The 14,941-nt window shown below is 42.8% G+C and overlaps 1 protein-coding gene across 4 annotated transcripts in view; it reads left to right on the top strand.

Moving 5' to 3' along the window:
• The first annotated feature begins 6,561 nt into the window (after window positions 1-6,561).
• LOC119958655 (immunoglobulin kappa light chain-like) overlaps window positions 6,562-14,941 on the top strand; it is a 275,168-nt gene continuing 266,788 nt past the window's right edge. Inside the window, exons 1-6 of one of the 4 annotated variants that reach the window (XM_038787203.1) lie at window positions 6,562-6,685; window positions 6,985-7,317; window positions 7,406-7,732; window positions 8,608-8,709; window positions 8,812-8,839; window positions 12,452-12,761. In XM_038787203.1, coding sequence (XP_038643131.1) covers window positions 6,631-6,685; window positions 6,985-7,317; window positions 7,406-7,732; window positions 8,608-8,709; window positions 8,812-8,839; window positions 12,452-12,494 — 888 coding nt within the window. In that variant the 5' untranslated portion in view covers window positions 6,562-6,630 and the 3' untranslated portion in view covers window positions 12,495-12,761. Of the gene's footprint in view, window positions 6,686-6,984; window positions 7,318-7,405; window positions 7,733-8,607; window positions 8,710-8,808; window positions 8,840-12,451; window positions 12,762-14,941 lie in introns of those variants that run through there. The other 3 variants (XM_038787202.1, XM_038787204.1, XM_038787199.1) reach the window with 3 other exon arrangements.

Here is a 14,941-nt window from a genome sequence, read left to right as displayed (position 1 = left end):
TAGAGCGGATTCAAGTAAAAATGGAATCCAGGATTTTAGGGAGGCAGACAGGCGGATCACCAATCAGGTCAGCTATGATCTTATTGAATAGCAGAGCAGGCTCGAGTGGCCGAATGGCCTCTTGGTGTTGCAATTTTATCTGGCCATTTTGCGCCTGCTCAGTTAATAAAATACAAATTGAATTATTAATTAATCTCAGAATAAATCATGAAGGAACGTGGGAAATATTAAAGCATCAATACCATGGGAATGGCTTTGGGAATAAAGTGGTTTCTGAAACAGTTATAAAAACAGTGAGAATAGAAATAACAAAAGACGAAGAAAATTACAGCACGCGAACAGGCCCTTCGACCCTCCCAGCCTGCGCCGATGCAGATAGAACATAGAACATAGAACAGTACAGCACAGAACAGGCCCTTCGGCCCTCGATGTTGTGCCGAGCCATGATCACCCTACTCAAACGCACGTATCCACCCTATACCCGTAACCCAACAACCCCCCCCCCACCTTAACCTTACTTTTTACGACACTACGGGCAATTTAGCATGGCCCTGGAGCTGTGAAGCATTTATGCTAACGACCATGCTACCGTGCTGCCCCTTTATATTTCTTAATCAGTCTGATCCTTTATGTAAACCTGTCGCCTGTTTTCCAAGGATCTATTTCCCTCTGTTCCAGGCCCGTTCATATATCTGTCGAGATGCATCTTAAATTACGCTATCGTGCCCGCCTCTACCACCTCCGCTGGCAAAGCGTTCCTGGCAGTCACCACCCTCTGCGTAAAAATATTTCCACGCACATCTCCCTTGAACTTTCCCCGTCACACCTTGAAAGCGTGGCCCTTTGTAATTGACACACTCACTCTTGCAAAAAGCTTGTTGCTGTCCACCCTGTCTATACCTCTCATAATTTTGTAGACTTCAATCAAGTCCCCCCTCAACCTCCGTCTTTCCAACGAAAAGAACCCTAATCTACTCAAACTTTCTTCATAGCTAGCACCCTTCATTCAAGGCAACATCCTCGTGAACCGCCTCTGCACGCTCTCTGAAGCATCCACATCCTACTGGTAATGTGGCAACCAGAACTGCATCCAGTATTCCAAATGTGGCCGGAACAAAGTCCTATACAACTGTAACATGACCTGCCGACTCCTGTACTCAATACCCCGTCCGATGAAGGCAAGCGTGCTGTATGCCTTCTTGACCACTCTATCGACCTGCGTTGCCACCTTCAGGGGACAATGGACCTGAACTCCCAGATCTCTCTGTACATCAATTCTCCCCACGACTCGTCCATTGATAGTATAGTCCGCTCTTGAAATGGATCTTCCAAAATGCATCACCTCGCAATTGCCTGGATTGAACTCCATATTCCATTTCTCTGCCCAACTCTGCAATCTATCTATATTTTGCTGTATTCTCTGACAAGCTCTCTCACTATCTGCAACTCCATCAATTTTACTATCATCTGCAAATTTACTAATCCGACCACCTGTATCTTCGTCTAGATCATTTATGTATATCACAAACAAAAGTGGTTCGAGCACGGACACCTGTGGAACACCATTTGTCACCTTCTCCATTTTGAGAAACTCCCTTCCACCACTACGCTCTGTCTCCTGTTGCCCAGCCAGTTCTTTATCCATCTAGCTAGTACACCCTGAACCCCATACAACATCACTTTTTCCATCAACCTGCCATGGGAAACTTTATCAAACGCCGAACTGAAGTCCATGTGTATGACATCAACAGCCCTTCCCTCATCAGTTAACTTTGTCATTAATTCATTAGGTTTGAAATACATGACCTTCCCTGCACAAAGCCATGCTGCCCATCACTGATAAGTCTATTGTCTTCCAAATGTGAATGTATCTTATCCCTCAGCATCTTCTCCAACAGTTTGCCTACCACTGACGTCAAGCTCACAGGTCTACAATTCCCTGGATAATCCCTGCTACCTTTCGTAAACAAAGGGACAATATCAGCAATTCTCCAGTCCTCCGGGAGCTCACTCGTGCTCAAGGATGCTGAAAAGATGTCTGTTAAGGTCCCAGCTATTTCCCTCGCTTCCCTCTGTAACCTGGGATAGTTCCCATCCGGACCTGGGGACTTGTCCAACATCATACGTTTTAGAATACCCAAAACTGCCGCATTCATTATGCCGACTTGACCTGGAATATTTAAACATCCATCCCTAACCTCAGTAAGAAGTCTTACAACACCAGGTTAAAGTCCAACAGGTTTGTTTCAAACACGAGCTTTCGGAGCACGGCTCCTTCTTCAGGTGAATGAGCCTGAAGAAGGAGCCGTGCTCCGAAAGCTCGTGTTTGAAACAAACCTGTTGGACTTTAACCTGGTGTTGTAAGACTTCTTACTGTGCTCACCCCAGTCCAACGCCGGCATCTCCACATCATCCCTAACCTCAACATCCGTCATGTCACTTGATGAAAACGGATGCAAAGTACTCATTAAGAATCTCAACTATTTCCTCTGACTCCACGCAAAAAAATCCTCTTTTGTCTTTGAATGGGCCAATCCTTTCTGTAGTTACCCTCTTGCTCATTATAGACGAATAAAATACTTTGCTATGTTCCTTCACCCTGTTAGCCAAATATATTCCCTGACCCCTTTGAGCCCTCTTTATTGCACTTTTGAGACTTGTTCTACTGTCCCGATATTCCTCCAAAGCTTCATTAGTTTTTAATGGGGCAGGAGTCTGCCTTAAAAAGGGGCAGCACGGTAGCCTTGTGGATAGCACAATCGCTTCACAGCTCCAGGGTCCCAGGTTCGATTCCGGCTTGGGTCACTGTCTGTGCGGAGTCTGCACATCCTCCCCGTGTGCGCGTGGGTTTCCTCCAGGTGCTCCGGTTTCCTCCCACAGTCCAAAGATGTGCGGGTTAGGTGGATTGGCCATGATAAAATTGCCCTTAGTGTCCAAAATTGCCCTTAGTGTTGGGTGGGGTTACTGGGTAATGGGGATAGGGTGGAGGTGTTGACCTTGGATAGGGGGTAGGGTGCTCTTTCCAAGAGCCGGTGCAGACTCGATGGGCCGAATGGCCTCCTTCTGCACTGTAAATTCTATGTAAATCTATGTAAATCGCCTATATCTTACGTATGCTTCCTTTTTCATCTGAGCTCGTCTCACAATTCCACCCGTCATCGATGGTTCCCTCAACTTGCCATTTATATCCCTCATTTTCACAGGGACATGTCTATCCTGCACTCTAATGAACCTTTTCTTAAAAGAGTCGCACATTTCAAATGCGGATTTGAAACTATTCCCAATCTACATTCCCTAGCTCTTGCCGAATTTTGATATACTTGGCCTTTCCCCAATTTAGCACTCTTCTTTTCGCACCACTCTCGTCTTTCTCCATGAGTATTCTAAAACTTACAGAATTGTGATGGCTTGTCCCAAAGTAATACCGACTGAACTTCAACCACCTGGCCGGGATCATTCCCCAATACCAGGTCCAGTATGGCCCCTTCCCGAGTTGGGCTATTTACATACTGATGTTAGTGATGAGGTTTAAAAAACACTTTACTTACCTGCTTTTCACTGTGGGATCTGTTCATTCGGTGTTCTGAAATAATAAACGTAATCAGTACTTCAAACAAAGGACATTAAACAAAGGTTCATTAAAATATCGGTATTAATCATCAATATTCACCTGATCAGCCACAACATGAATTCCAAATCCAAATGAGGATGAATATTCTACGCCGGATCATCGAGTCAGTATCGGTAAAGGATAAACATGCTCAATCCTGACAGACACAAAACAATTAGAAACTACTGCTGGGTCAAATGATTATTTATGGGAATATTTCAGAGGAAACATGACCCAATTCTGAACACAAAGCAGGAAAATCCGTGCTGAAAATTTTCTGAAAGACTCCTCAGGAACCCAAGTCACGGAATCTTCAGCAGACTGGTGAGGAATGGAAGGTGGGAGACAAGAGCGAGATACATTCAGGTTGTTGTGAAGAGTCTGGTTACAGGAATCACTGGCAGCACGAGTTGTGAAATTAACTGTACTCAGAGCTTGACGTTTTCTGAGTAAATGCTTGACCTTCCATTGCGAAGGAGCGGGGGAGTAAACTTGCAGCAGAGAACGGGTCTGGCAACAACGAGGCGCATTGTCTGTGACCGCAACTGTTTGTTGTGAGCGTTAAAAATACCTCGCCCACAGCCCATTTGGAGCTTTGCAAAGCGCATTGAGGTCTGACTGTCAGTGCCCGAGATTGTGGCCACTCTCTGCTTGAGATGGAAAATGATGTTCGAGCCAAAATCAGCTCTCTGTGGTTTTCCTGTTTTTACAGTTGAGGCGCTTCACCCACAGAACTGCATTCAGAGGTCACACACTGGCAGTCAATGTCAAACTGTAGACAGAATGCGGGGTTACCGCCCAGAGTGGATTCAACTAAACCGAGAAAAGGCTGGTGTACAATCATGCTCATTAACAGTGTATTAATTAATGTTATACCGATTTCCTTTTTTCCCTCGCCTGTCTGAGATTTGAATCAAATTAACGGATCCTCAACTTTATTCACAATTGCACAATGCCTTCATGAGCGTCTTACTGGCATCGCACCGTGTAATATCGACACAGAGAACACGGCAACACACGAAGGGAGATGGGAACAAGACACCAATTGTCCTCCTAACCGCACACTGGCCTGCGACTTTATCGCCATTCCTTTATGTCTCTGGATCAAACACCTGGAGAAACGAGCCTGGAGGTTGGTATGCCGACACGCCATGGACTACAGAGGTGAACAAACCAGCCCCTGATCCCCTTCCAAAATAACAATAAAAAATGTATCATCGTAACAGGCCCTTCGGCCCTCCACGCCTGTTCAGAGCATTTGTCCTAACTAAAACAAACTGCTGCCCTTACACTTATTCCTCTATTTCCCCTTCTTCATCTGCCCATCCAGATGCCTCTTAAATGACGTTGATGTGCCTGATTTCACCACATCCTCTCGCCGCGCGTTGCAGGCACCCACCGCTCTCTGCATGATAAACGTACCTCACACATCGCCATTAAACATAACTCCTCACACCTTGAACATGTGGCCCCTTGTAATTGAAATGAAATTGAAATCGCTTAATGTCACAAGGAGGCTTCAATGAATTTAGTGTCAAAAGCCCCTAGTCGCCACGTTCCGGTGCCTGTTCGGGGAGTCTGGTACGGAAATTGAACCGTGCTGCTGGCCTGCCTTGGTCTGCTTTAAAAGCCAGATGTTTAGCCCTGTGCTAAACCAGCCCCACACGTCCACGCTTGGAAAAGAGACTGAGTTTACACCCTGTCTATTTCTCTCAGAATGTAGAGACATTTAGGGATGGACAATTATTGCCGCACTGACCAGCGATGATCACGTTCTATGAACGAACGAATATAAATTGGTGACCTATTGCTTTCAACAGAAGATCAATGCAAATCTTTGTATTTCTAAAAAAGTACATTGGACAACTTTCATTCACTAAATCTTAATTTCCCTCCTCTAATGTCTTTCCTTACTGCAGCTTCTAAGAAATGTACTCTGTCCGGCATGGACTGAATTTCCACTTATAATGACTTCCAAATGTTTTCTAAGGCATATATTTAGGAAACTGTGGGGGATTGTATTGGGAACGTCGACCACCAGAAACCTTTATTCGCAGATTTACGAACAGATGGCATGCAGGCTAAATGAACTCGAGTATTTTCCCAGTTCACCGTTTAATAATGTTTACTATTTTACCTAAAGGGTAAATGTTTTTATCTTAACCCTTGCGGAAAGCAAGTCGTTTCTGCTCGAAATTTTGTTTAAGAAGAAGCCACTCAGTCAACATCAGAATCTGCGAGTGAGCACGGCTCAGAATCGAAATACAACCCAGTTGACGAGAGGCCCAAGGTTCTAGTCTGTCCCTTATGCTACTCAAAAGTTTTATTTATTCGATTTGTGAATGATTCGAAAGCAACGGCCATTTTCATGATCTTGTTGGTGATATTCACTAGAAAAACACAAAGAAGGCTGCAGAAGAAAATTATTCTAATTCAGTTGAATTGCTTTCATATTTTGGTCCTTGTTTCGGAAACCCGGACTAACTGCAAATTACTGGCCCCCCAAAATGCAAAAAGGATATTGGCAATGCAGCAAACACGATTTACAAGAATGAGAGCAGGGCCAAAATGTCATTAATAATTAAAAATAAGGAACAGGCTGGTGATTGTTGAACTGGCGAAGACAAGGCTGAGGGTAGACCTGGTAGATGTCTGACAAGTTGGATCAGCAACATGATGCCAATGACAATCTGGCATGGATAAACTTGAGTTAATTACTAACTACAATATTCAGCATAGATCCCTGCAGTTATTATTCCGCCCCGACTCTGAACTACAGCCAATCATATTGTTGTGAGGTCGTCTGTTTCTTGTCAGCTGTGACACACAGGCGGTGACGGGAGTGCAAATGAACGTCATATTCACCAAGACACCGCTCACAGAATGGTGTCATACTTTCCAGAGAACACATCGTCATCGTTTCCGCTGGATCTGGCCATGAGCTCGGGTCAGTCTGTGGCCACTCCGGCCGCAGTAACAAGCGAGTGAGAGCGAAAACGGGGAGCAGTCTCCGGATCAATATGGCGAAGGAACATTTCCACCTGACACTCATTTTCCTGGTGCTGAGGGGTTACGGTGAGTAACCGGCGGTGGGAAATATAACCGGAATTCCCTTCGTTCAGTAAAATGTGAGAATGCGTGTTTCTTGAAATAAAACTGTGATCCACTGATCAGGTGAAAAGATTTCACCAGTTAGTGCCAGTGTGTTTACTGCTTTCTATTACAAAACCGAAGATAAATAAATTGAAGAATAAATCTTACCAAAAGCTCTGTAAAACAACAATGAGATAGTTCTTTAATTACAGCTGAAGCGTTTCAAAGCGGATGTTTCAATCTCTCATTAATCATTGATAACGAAAAAATAATCTCTTTAGTTACAGACTCCGAGTCCACTCTGTCTCACATACCATTAACAATGACGGCTGAAGTCGGGCAGATGGTGGAATTAACCTGTCATTACATTTACGAAGTGGAAGTGGTGTCTAGCTATGGCTGGTATAAACAAGGAGTTGGTGAAGCACCGAAAGCAATCGACATTTCATCCTGTAGCGGGGCGGATTGTAAGTTCGTTTCTAAAAAAGGCAACATCAAAAATATACTGATTCTGGAAATCCGCAATGTCCAGGCGAATGATTCGGGTTCCTACTACTGTGCTTATATGTATAGCAATGCACCGCTCCAGAAAGCAGCTACACTACTGGTTGGAGGTAAGACAACAATTGAAATGAATTCTGATCATGTACGGTATTATCATTTTGTGTGAATCAATCGTTGACTATGTCTCAATCTGTGCAGACAGTTCCACCAGTAAGTCGGCGGTGCTGATATTTGTGCCACAGGGGGAGGAGAATTCCAGGGAGACCGTCCCCTTGGTGTGTTTGGTCAGTGGACTTTCTTCGAACCGGATTGTTATTTTCTGGAATATTTCCGGCCTCGTGGCCGAGGGATCGAGCGATCCCGGTACACTGGAGGAGGACGGGACCTACAGCATCACCAGTCAGATCATGGTGTCGATGGATATGTGGAGAAACTACGCTGTCTGTACTTGTGTTGTTCAACTGGGGTCTCCAAACAAAAATTGGTCAAAGAGCGTGTCTTTCCCCAAAGCAGAGACAAGGACAGGTGAGTTGGCGATCTTCACAATACTGGTTTGAATTCTAATTATAATCAATAAGAACGATTAGCTCGAAGCTAAGACTTTGAAGCCCGTTAAATAAAATCAAAGGCTTTCCAATATTTATCCCGATAGCGTTGTCACATTTTCCGTTGAAACTAGGATCTGGTTTTCCGTTCCGAAGTTATTGAACTTGCATCAACCGCCCATTTCACGCAGTGGGCATTGGAATGGAGTTGTGATCAGTTCTCCACTGGATGGGCTTCACAAACAGAAACCAGAAAATTACTTGTTTTCTGAGACATTCATTTACTTTCTCTGAATCTCATTTTCCAGAACCCATCATCCGTGTAATATCTGTTTTATTGGTTTAATCCTGCTTCCTGAGTCCTGCAATGTTTTAGAACATTAAACTCTGGGTCTAATTGTTCACAGAAATGTCAGTTTCAGAAGTTATCCCAAGTGTATCACACAGACTTTGCTTGGGCAGGCGAATCGGAGCTTTATTGTCACAAACCATTGACAGGGGCAGGGCGATTACTAATGCATGCAAAGCTCTCGACATTAGCAATAAGTCAGAGATTACAAGAAGAAGCGAGCTGTGATGAACATTAACAAAACTCAGGTTCAGCATCAACTGTAGTATTACGTCCCATCTGGGCACCAGAATGTCTGGAGAATGTATTAGAGACAGTGCAGAAAAGATTCAAATGAATGGTATCACGGGTGGCAAAATTAATTCACGTGCATACCCGATAGACACTGATACTGTTCTGCTTGGAGAAGAGAAGTTTGAACAGATATGTGATAGATTCCCATGAATGGTTCCTGGGTGAAAAAAAAATTGACCGAGCTGCTCTTTCTAATTGCTTTGTCTCTGTAGGATGGTGCATTGAAATGATTAATGTTGTGAGAATGGCGGTGGCGATCCTAGTTCTCCTCTTGGTCCCCATTTTCATTTGGATACATCACAGCGGCAGATCAGGTGAGGGTTAATGTTGATCAAAGACATGTTCATAACGTTTTGTGTAATGTGATCCCCTTCTCGAAGTTTCAAATAGCTAATTACACATTCTTCTTTCAGAAGAATGGGCCAGGAGATCGCAAAATGAATAGTGAGTAAAAGCACATTAGCAAAATTTATCACGAACATTCCTTTTGCATTGAAGCGCTGTGGAAAACCTTGGTCAACCCCATACTTATTCCAATTATACACTTTAGCATTTTTCTTGATCTTTTGAGATTGATTAGAAGATTATTCGAAAATCTCTTCCTCAGCTGTTTCATACTAATGAGCCTGGATTTAAAAGACATAACAGCTGTTTCATATATTTCTCCTCATGAAATCTTGCATAAAATATTCAAAGCAAAGAGTGTAATGACCAACATAATAGTAATTTGAACAGAAATGTTGCCGCATTTTAAACATATCATGAGTCAAATTGAAATGGTTCTATAGTGAATTTCCAATGCTCAAAATGTTTTATGACCAGACATCTGCCTGTTGGTCAGAAACAAAACTTCAACTATTATTTATTGGTTCAGATTTCTGAAATGTGTAGATTTGAATTCCTGTAGGCTCAGGTGTTCGCAAATCTGTTCTTCGGCGAAAAATGAACTCATAATCTATTTTTGGCCGTAAAGGGCTTGACGTGAAAGCGTGTGCTTGACGAAAACCTGGAAACTGTCGGGAGGATAGAGATAGACTTCAAGACGACATCGACTTATTTGTGGAATGGGCAGTCATGTGGAACGCCACCTTCAATGAACAAAAGGCATGAAGTTGTTCGATCTGGTTTAAGAACACAGAAAGACAATATAAAATCAATGATGCGATTCTGAAAGTTGTGCAGCAGCAGAGCGATCTGAATGTAGAAGAGCCGGAACCATTGACTGTGGCCGAGCTTCTTGTGAGAGGGTTTGATAAAGCCGAGTGTGTCCTGGGATTTATTGCTCGTGCGTTAGTACACAAAAAAGAGGACGTTTTAAAACTTGCATTTGTAAAAATAAATATTTGTTCATTGGATTCTTAGCACTTTGGATAATTCTGTTAGGATTGTGGAATATGACAAAAGATATTTGAAGGAACGACAAGATCACCTAGAATAAACCTTGAGTGATGTTGGAGATCAGAGATGCTGGGATCTGTGTGTAATAGATTAATGGAATCAGAGAATCTGTACAGTGGAGCCGGAGGCCTCTCTTCCCATCGAGCCTGCACCGACCCTTGAAAAGATCAGCCCACCAATTCCAACCAGAATTTATCCCAGTAACCCAGGAATCCCACCTAACCAATCCACAGCACCTGCACATCTTTGGACTTTGGGAGAAAACCGGAGCACGCGGAAGAAACCCACGCAGACAGTCACCCGAGGCGGGAACTGAACCCAGGTCCCTGGCGCTGTGAGGCAAAAGCGCGAACCAATATTCCGCCATGTCGCCCCACGCTGGAATACAGCTACAGCAAGTCTTTAGGAAAGGTAATCCAATGTTATCAGTCATTGCGAGGAAAACAAAGACAAAAGTAGGAAGCTGATGTTTCAGTTAAACATAGAAACATCAAGACTTCATCTGGAATTGTATATGCAGCATTGATCACCTTATTCATGGACGGAGTTAACTGTGTCGGAAGTATTTGAGGGAGGTTTACCGGACTATTAATAGGACAGGGCGGGTTGTCTTATGAGGGCAGACGAGCCTTTTATCCATTGGAGGTTTGAAGTAAAAGGGTTAAAATGCGAGCTTATTGAAGCAACCAAGACCCAGTGATCTTGACAGGGTGGATCTGGAAGGGATTTTCCTCTTTTGGGAGAGTCTGGAGAGCCGGAACCCGGGATGATTGCTTCAAAATACGGGTCTCCAAGTTAAAACGTAGATGAGGCTGTTATTGATCTGTGGTTCGTGAGCATTCGGGTTACGCACCCTGAAAAGACGTTTGAAACAGAGTCCTTGAAAATACATGATGTAGAATTCATGGGAAGAGGGTGACCGGTGATCTATGGTAGGCGGGATGAAGACTTCAGTTTACGATGAAATCAGCCACGAGCTAATTCAACGGCGGAGCAGGTTCCAAGGACCCAATAGCTCTTTGGTCGGATGTTCACATTGCGTCTAATTTTGGGCTGTCAGGTTTTAGCAAAGCTGCAGAGGCATTCGAGAAAATCCAACCATATTTGTTAAAGGGATGAGGAAATTCAGTTAGGTGGAGAGGAGAAACGTGCGCTGTATTCCTTAAAGAAGGACCTTCGTAAGGAGATCTGAAAGAGATGTTCAATGTGATGAGTGGTCTGGAGTAAGTTAAGGAGACACTGTCCTCATTGGCAAAAGGGGCAGCAATCAGTGCGGTCTTTGTTCAGCATAGTTGGTCCAGTTTACAAGTAAGAAATAGGCATGAAAATACTTATTTTTGAATTACATATACAGAGGCAGTTTCGAGTCACACATGAGATCGTCTGCAATTCTACGGGGAAAATCAGATAGCAGAGCAGAATAAATGAGCTGGTCCAGCAGAGAGCTGACGTGAACATACGATGCCTCCTTCCGTACTATCTTTGACAATAACTTACAAATAGACAAATACATTTTGGCAGTTGGAATAGCAGATGGATGGGAGACAGCGGCGAGGACTGGGTTGCGTGTGGATCGTCAATGTTCATCTATTAGATTAACAGTATTGCGGGATCTTTGGCATACCAGTGGACATTGGCGCATCGGAAACACGAACGAATTGGGGGGATTTATCCAACAGCGTCACTTTGTTCAATTATAGATTTGACAGACGAGAGTAAGTTTCAATTCAAGGCTTAACCATTAATACGCAGGTGAATACTGTCAGTGGGAAGCAAAGTGACATATCTGAGTGTAAAATAGGTCAGTTGAATAAATTAGTTTGAATAATACACAGGTCTATTGCTTTTTTGTGATAGTGCAAGATGCCAAATTTTGCATATTTGCCACGGGTGACAGGAAGGGGTGCACAGTGCTAGAGACTCCGAAATTTATCAAATCCATAGTTCCACGAACTGGACGCAGAACTCACACAGTCTGACAATAGAATGGATCGTTAAATGTTCTGGATAGAGTGATCCCGTCAGTATTCTAACGGTTCCTCGTTCGAATTGAAGTGTCCAGCTTTCTGAAAATTCAATGTCTAAAATGAGTCCAAAACCATTCACTAACTCAGGCAATTCCTCTGTAATTCCTTTCCGGTGACAATATTGTCCAAATTGAAAAATAATTTGATAGGTGCAGATTTGACAGGAACTCGCCCAAGAAGGATGAGATGAATACTTGAAGGATAACATTTAAAAAAAAAATTAGAGTACCCAATTATTGTTTCCAATTAAGGGGCAATTTAGAGTTGCCAATCTATCTATCCTGCACATCTTTGGGTTGTGTTGGTGAACCCCACGCAGACACGGGGAGAATGTGTAAACTCCACATGGACCCAGGGCCGGGATTCGAACCCAGGACCTCGACGCCAGAAGCCGCAATGCTAACCACTGTGCCACCGTGCTGCCTTGAAGGATAACATTTTAAATGCGATCTGGGAAAGAGAATAGTGCAGTGCGAGTAATTGTGTGGATGTTTGCAATATACAACAAAGGCACGGCGAGCCAATGGCCTCGCTCCTATTGGCTTCAGTCTGAGATTCTTTCCACCGGGTTTTCGGAACGATATCTGTCGTTGAACGATCATCGAATACTAATATTTCTTATATTTTCCAGTCTCAAGGTTCCCTCTCCGGGTCCCTGGAGTTTGCTGCATTGAAAAAAAATCAAATCTGGTGGGTCGCAAACGAGACTCCTAACGGCTTATCTGTAATGAATTTTGGAGAAAAGAGGATTTGACAAAGACAATTGCCTTTCGGAAATAAGCATGGGGCCAAACAGGCACCTTCAAAGAAGTAAACAAATGAGTACAGGTGCATCAAATTACACAGACTAGGTTATTCTGGGAAATGTAAATTAAGGTGGTTGAATATTGTCAAGGATTTTCAACTAGATTCCTGCAATTCAAGCGTGAAAAAATGATCAATTTGCAGAGCATTTGCAGAGAATGTCTGAGTAATTTCTGCTGACTATATTGCTCCAGTTAATGACAATAATTTTATTTGTTTGCAAATCCCTGCCTCTAAATAAACTACATATCTAAATGTAAAAATGCTTGAACAAATCAATAGTTAATTTATCATGAAATATCACCTGGAGAGGACTGTAATATATTTACGCTAACGGTACCAGACCTGGATTGAGATGCTGTCAGTGCTGGGTCGCTGGCTCTGAGATGTGAAGTGTTGAATCATTCGTAAAATAGTGCACAACACACAAGGGACACAAGGAGTTTATCAGGGAATTTGTGATAAATACCTTCACTTTAGCAAATCGTGGTTTTGTTTGTGTTTATATTAACCCTCAAGCTAGTAATATCTGGTGATTGTAGCGTGTTTTCAAGTAAGTGCATGTTTAAAACAATGGTTCACAAAGTTCTCCACCATGTAGAATCGCGTCCTCCCAAATGTGGTTCTCCTGTGCAATAGTAAATTTTAATCTGTTTCAGGGAAGTCATTTTATCGTTGCATCATAGATTGATTATAATGCTAAAATGCCGGCTCATTGAATTTGAGATATAGACTTTAGATATTCTTATCTGTTTTTCATTCTCCACGGAAATGGTGACAATCGGATTCTAATTTCCAGCCAATGAGAATTTCCCCTGATATGAGCAGAAATTGTTGTTTTCCTCATATGTCGCTCTCCTTGTGAAGGGACTTGAGAAGTGCAAGGCAACCCTTTTTCTTTTTTCAGCGTACATTTCCTTGTCACACCATTCACAATTTTGCAACGAGGACTTAGAGAGAGAAAGAACATTTCACCACATCTGGTTAAACTGTATACCGAACTGAGTCTCAAATGTCGAGATATATTCTTTGCTTTCATTAGCAATTAGACAATGTAACCAGATGAGATATACAAGCAGCAAATACAGTTCCGAGAAATAATCCTTTCAAGAACTATCTCCCACAAACAGTCCAGTAAATCGTTTTAAATTTACATAAACTGTTACATTCAATTTCATACGAATGCAAATTAATATTATATTGAAACACTACATCAAACAGATCTAAGTTCCCAAGAACAATCGTGGGGCTGATGAGGTAATAATACGATGACAGGTTTTTGATATGCTACCTCTTTCGTTTCTTCCAGGAGAAGGTATAATGGTGGTGACCGAACACGGATGTTTAAAATCAATACATTATGCATTAGCGTCGATAAATAGAAGTTAGTTCAGTTGCTTTGGTGAGAAATCAAATCAATTCCCGTACCAGCCTCCCCGGACAGGCGCCGGAATGTGGCGAGTAGGGGCTTTTCACAGTAACTTCATTGAAGCCTACTCGTGACAATAAGCGATTTTCATTTCATTTTCATTTCAAATCAGAAAGCAAACGGGGAAGAACCTTCAAATTTTAACCCGGAATCGGTTCTTCACACAAAGGTGAGGGGAAACCTGGAACACAACAACTAAAATAATCAGTTTCGACTGGGGGATCTATAATGCTTTTCGCCGTTTGTGCGGAGGATGGGAAATCTAATGGAATCAGTTTGGTAGAATTACGATACATGAGTGCATTTATTTTCCTGAATGGCAAGATGTTACTTTTTGGGTACAGAAGGGTTCCTTCCTTGGGCCCCATCTATTTATTGTCTCTATTGACAACTTTGTTATCGAGATAGAAGCGAAGCAGCCGAATGTGCAGCCGACTCAAAGTGAGGTGGGATATTAAGTTCCAATGAGGAAATAATAAATGGATATAGGTAGGTTGGGCGAGTGGGCAAAAATGTGGCAGATGGAGGTTAACGTGGATAAGTGTTTTTTTTCGGAATAATGGGAAGATGACTAATTATCTAAATGGGGGAATACTTCGGGGTTGTAGAGTGATCTGGGTGCCTCGTTCATGCGTCACAGAACGCTAGCATTCAGGTACAGCATAAAACAACGAAAGTAAATAGAATGTTGGCATTTATAGCTAAAGGACCAGAGTCTAAATGTAAGTAAGTATTGTTGTAACCATATAAGGCATTGGTGAGACCACAACTGGGATATTGTGCACAGTTTATGTCCCCTTATTTGAGGAAAGATGTACAAGTATTGAGGGAAGTTCAATGGGGGTTGATAAGAGATCATGCGTGTGTCGTATGAAGAGAGGTTGAGCA

This window comes from Scyliorhinus canicula, chromosome 30 (genome assembly GCF_902713615.1).
Source record: "Scyliorhinus canicula chromosome 30, sScyCan1.1, whole genome shotgun sequence".
Lineage (NCBI taxonomy): Eukaryota > Metazoa > Chordata > Chondrichthyes > Carcharhiniformes > Scyliorhinidae > Scyliorhinus > Scyliorhinus canicula.
Note: the sequence above shows the minus strand (reverse complement) of the source record. Positions and strands in the feature narration are given on the sequence as shown.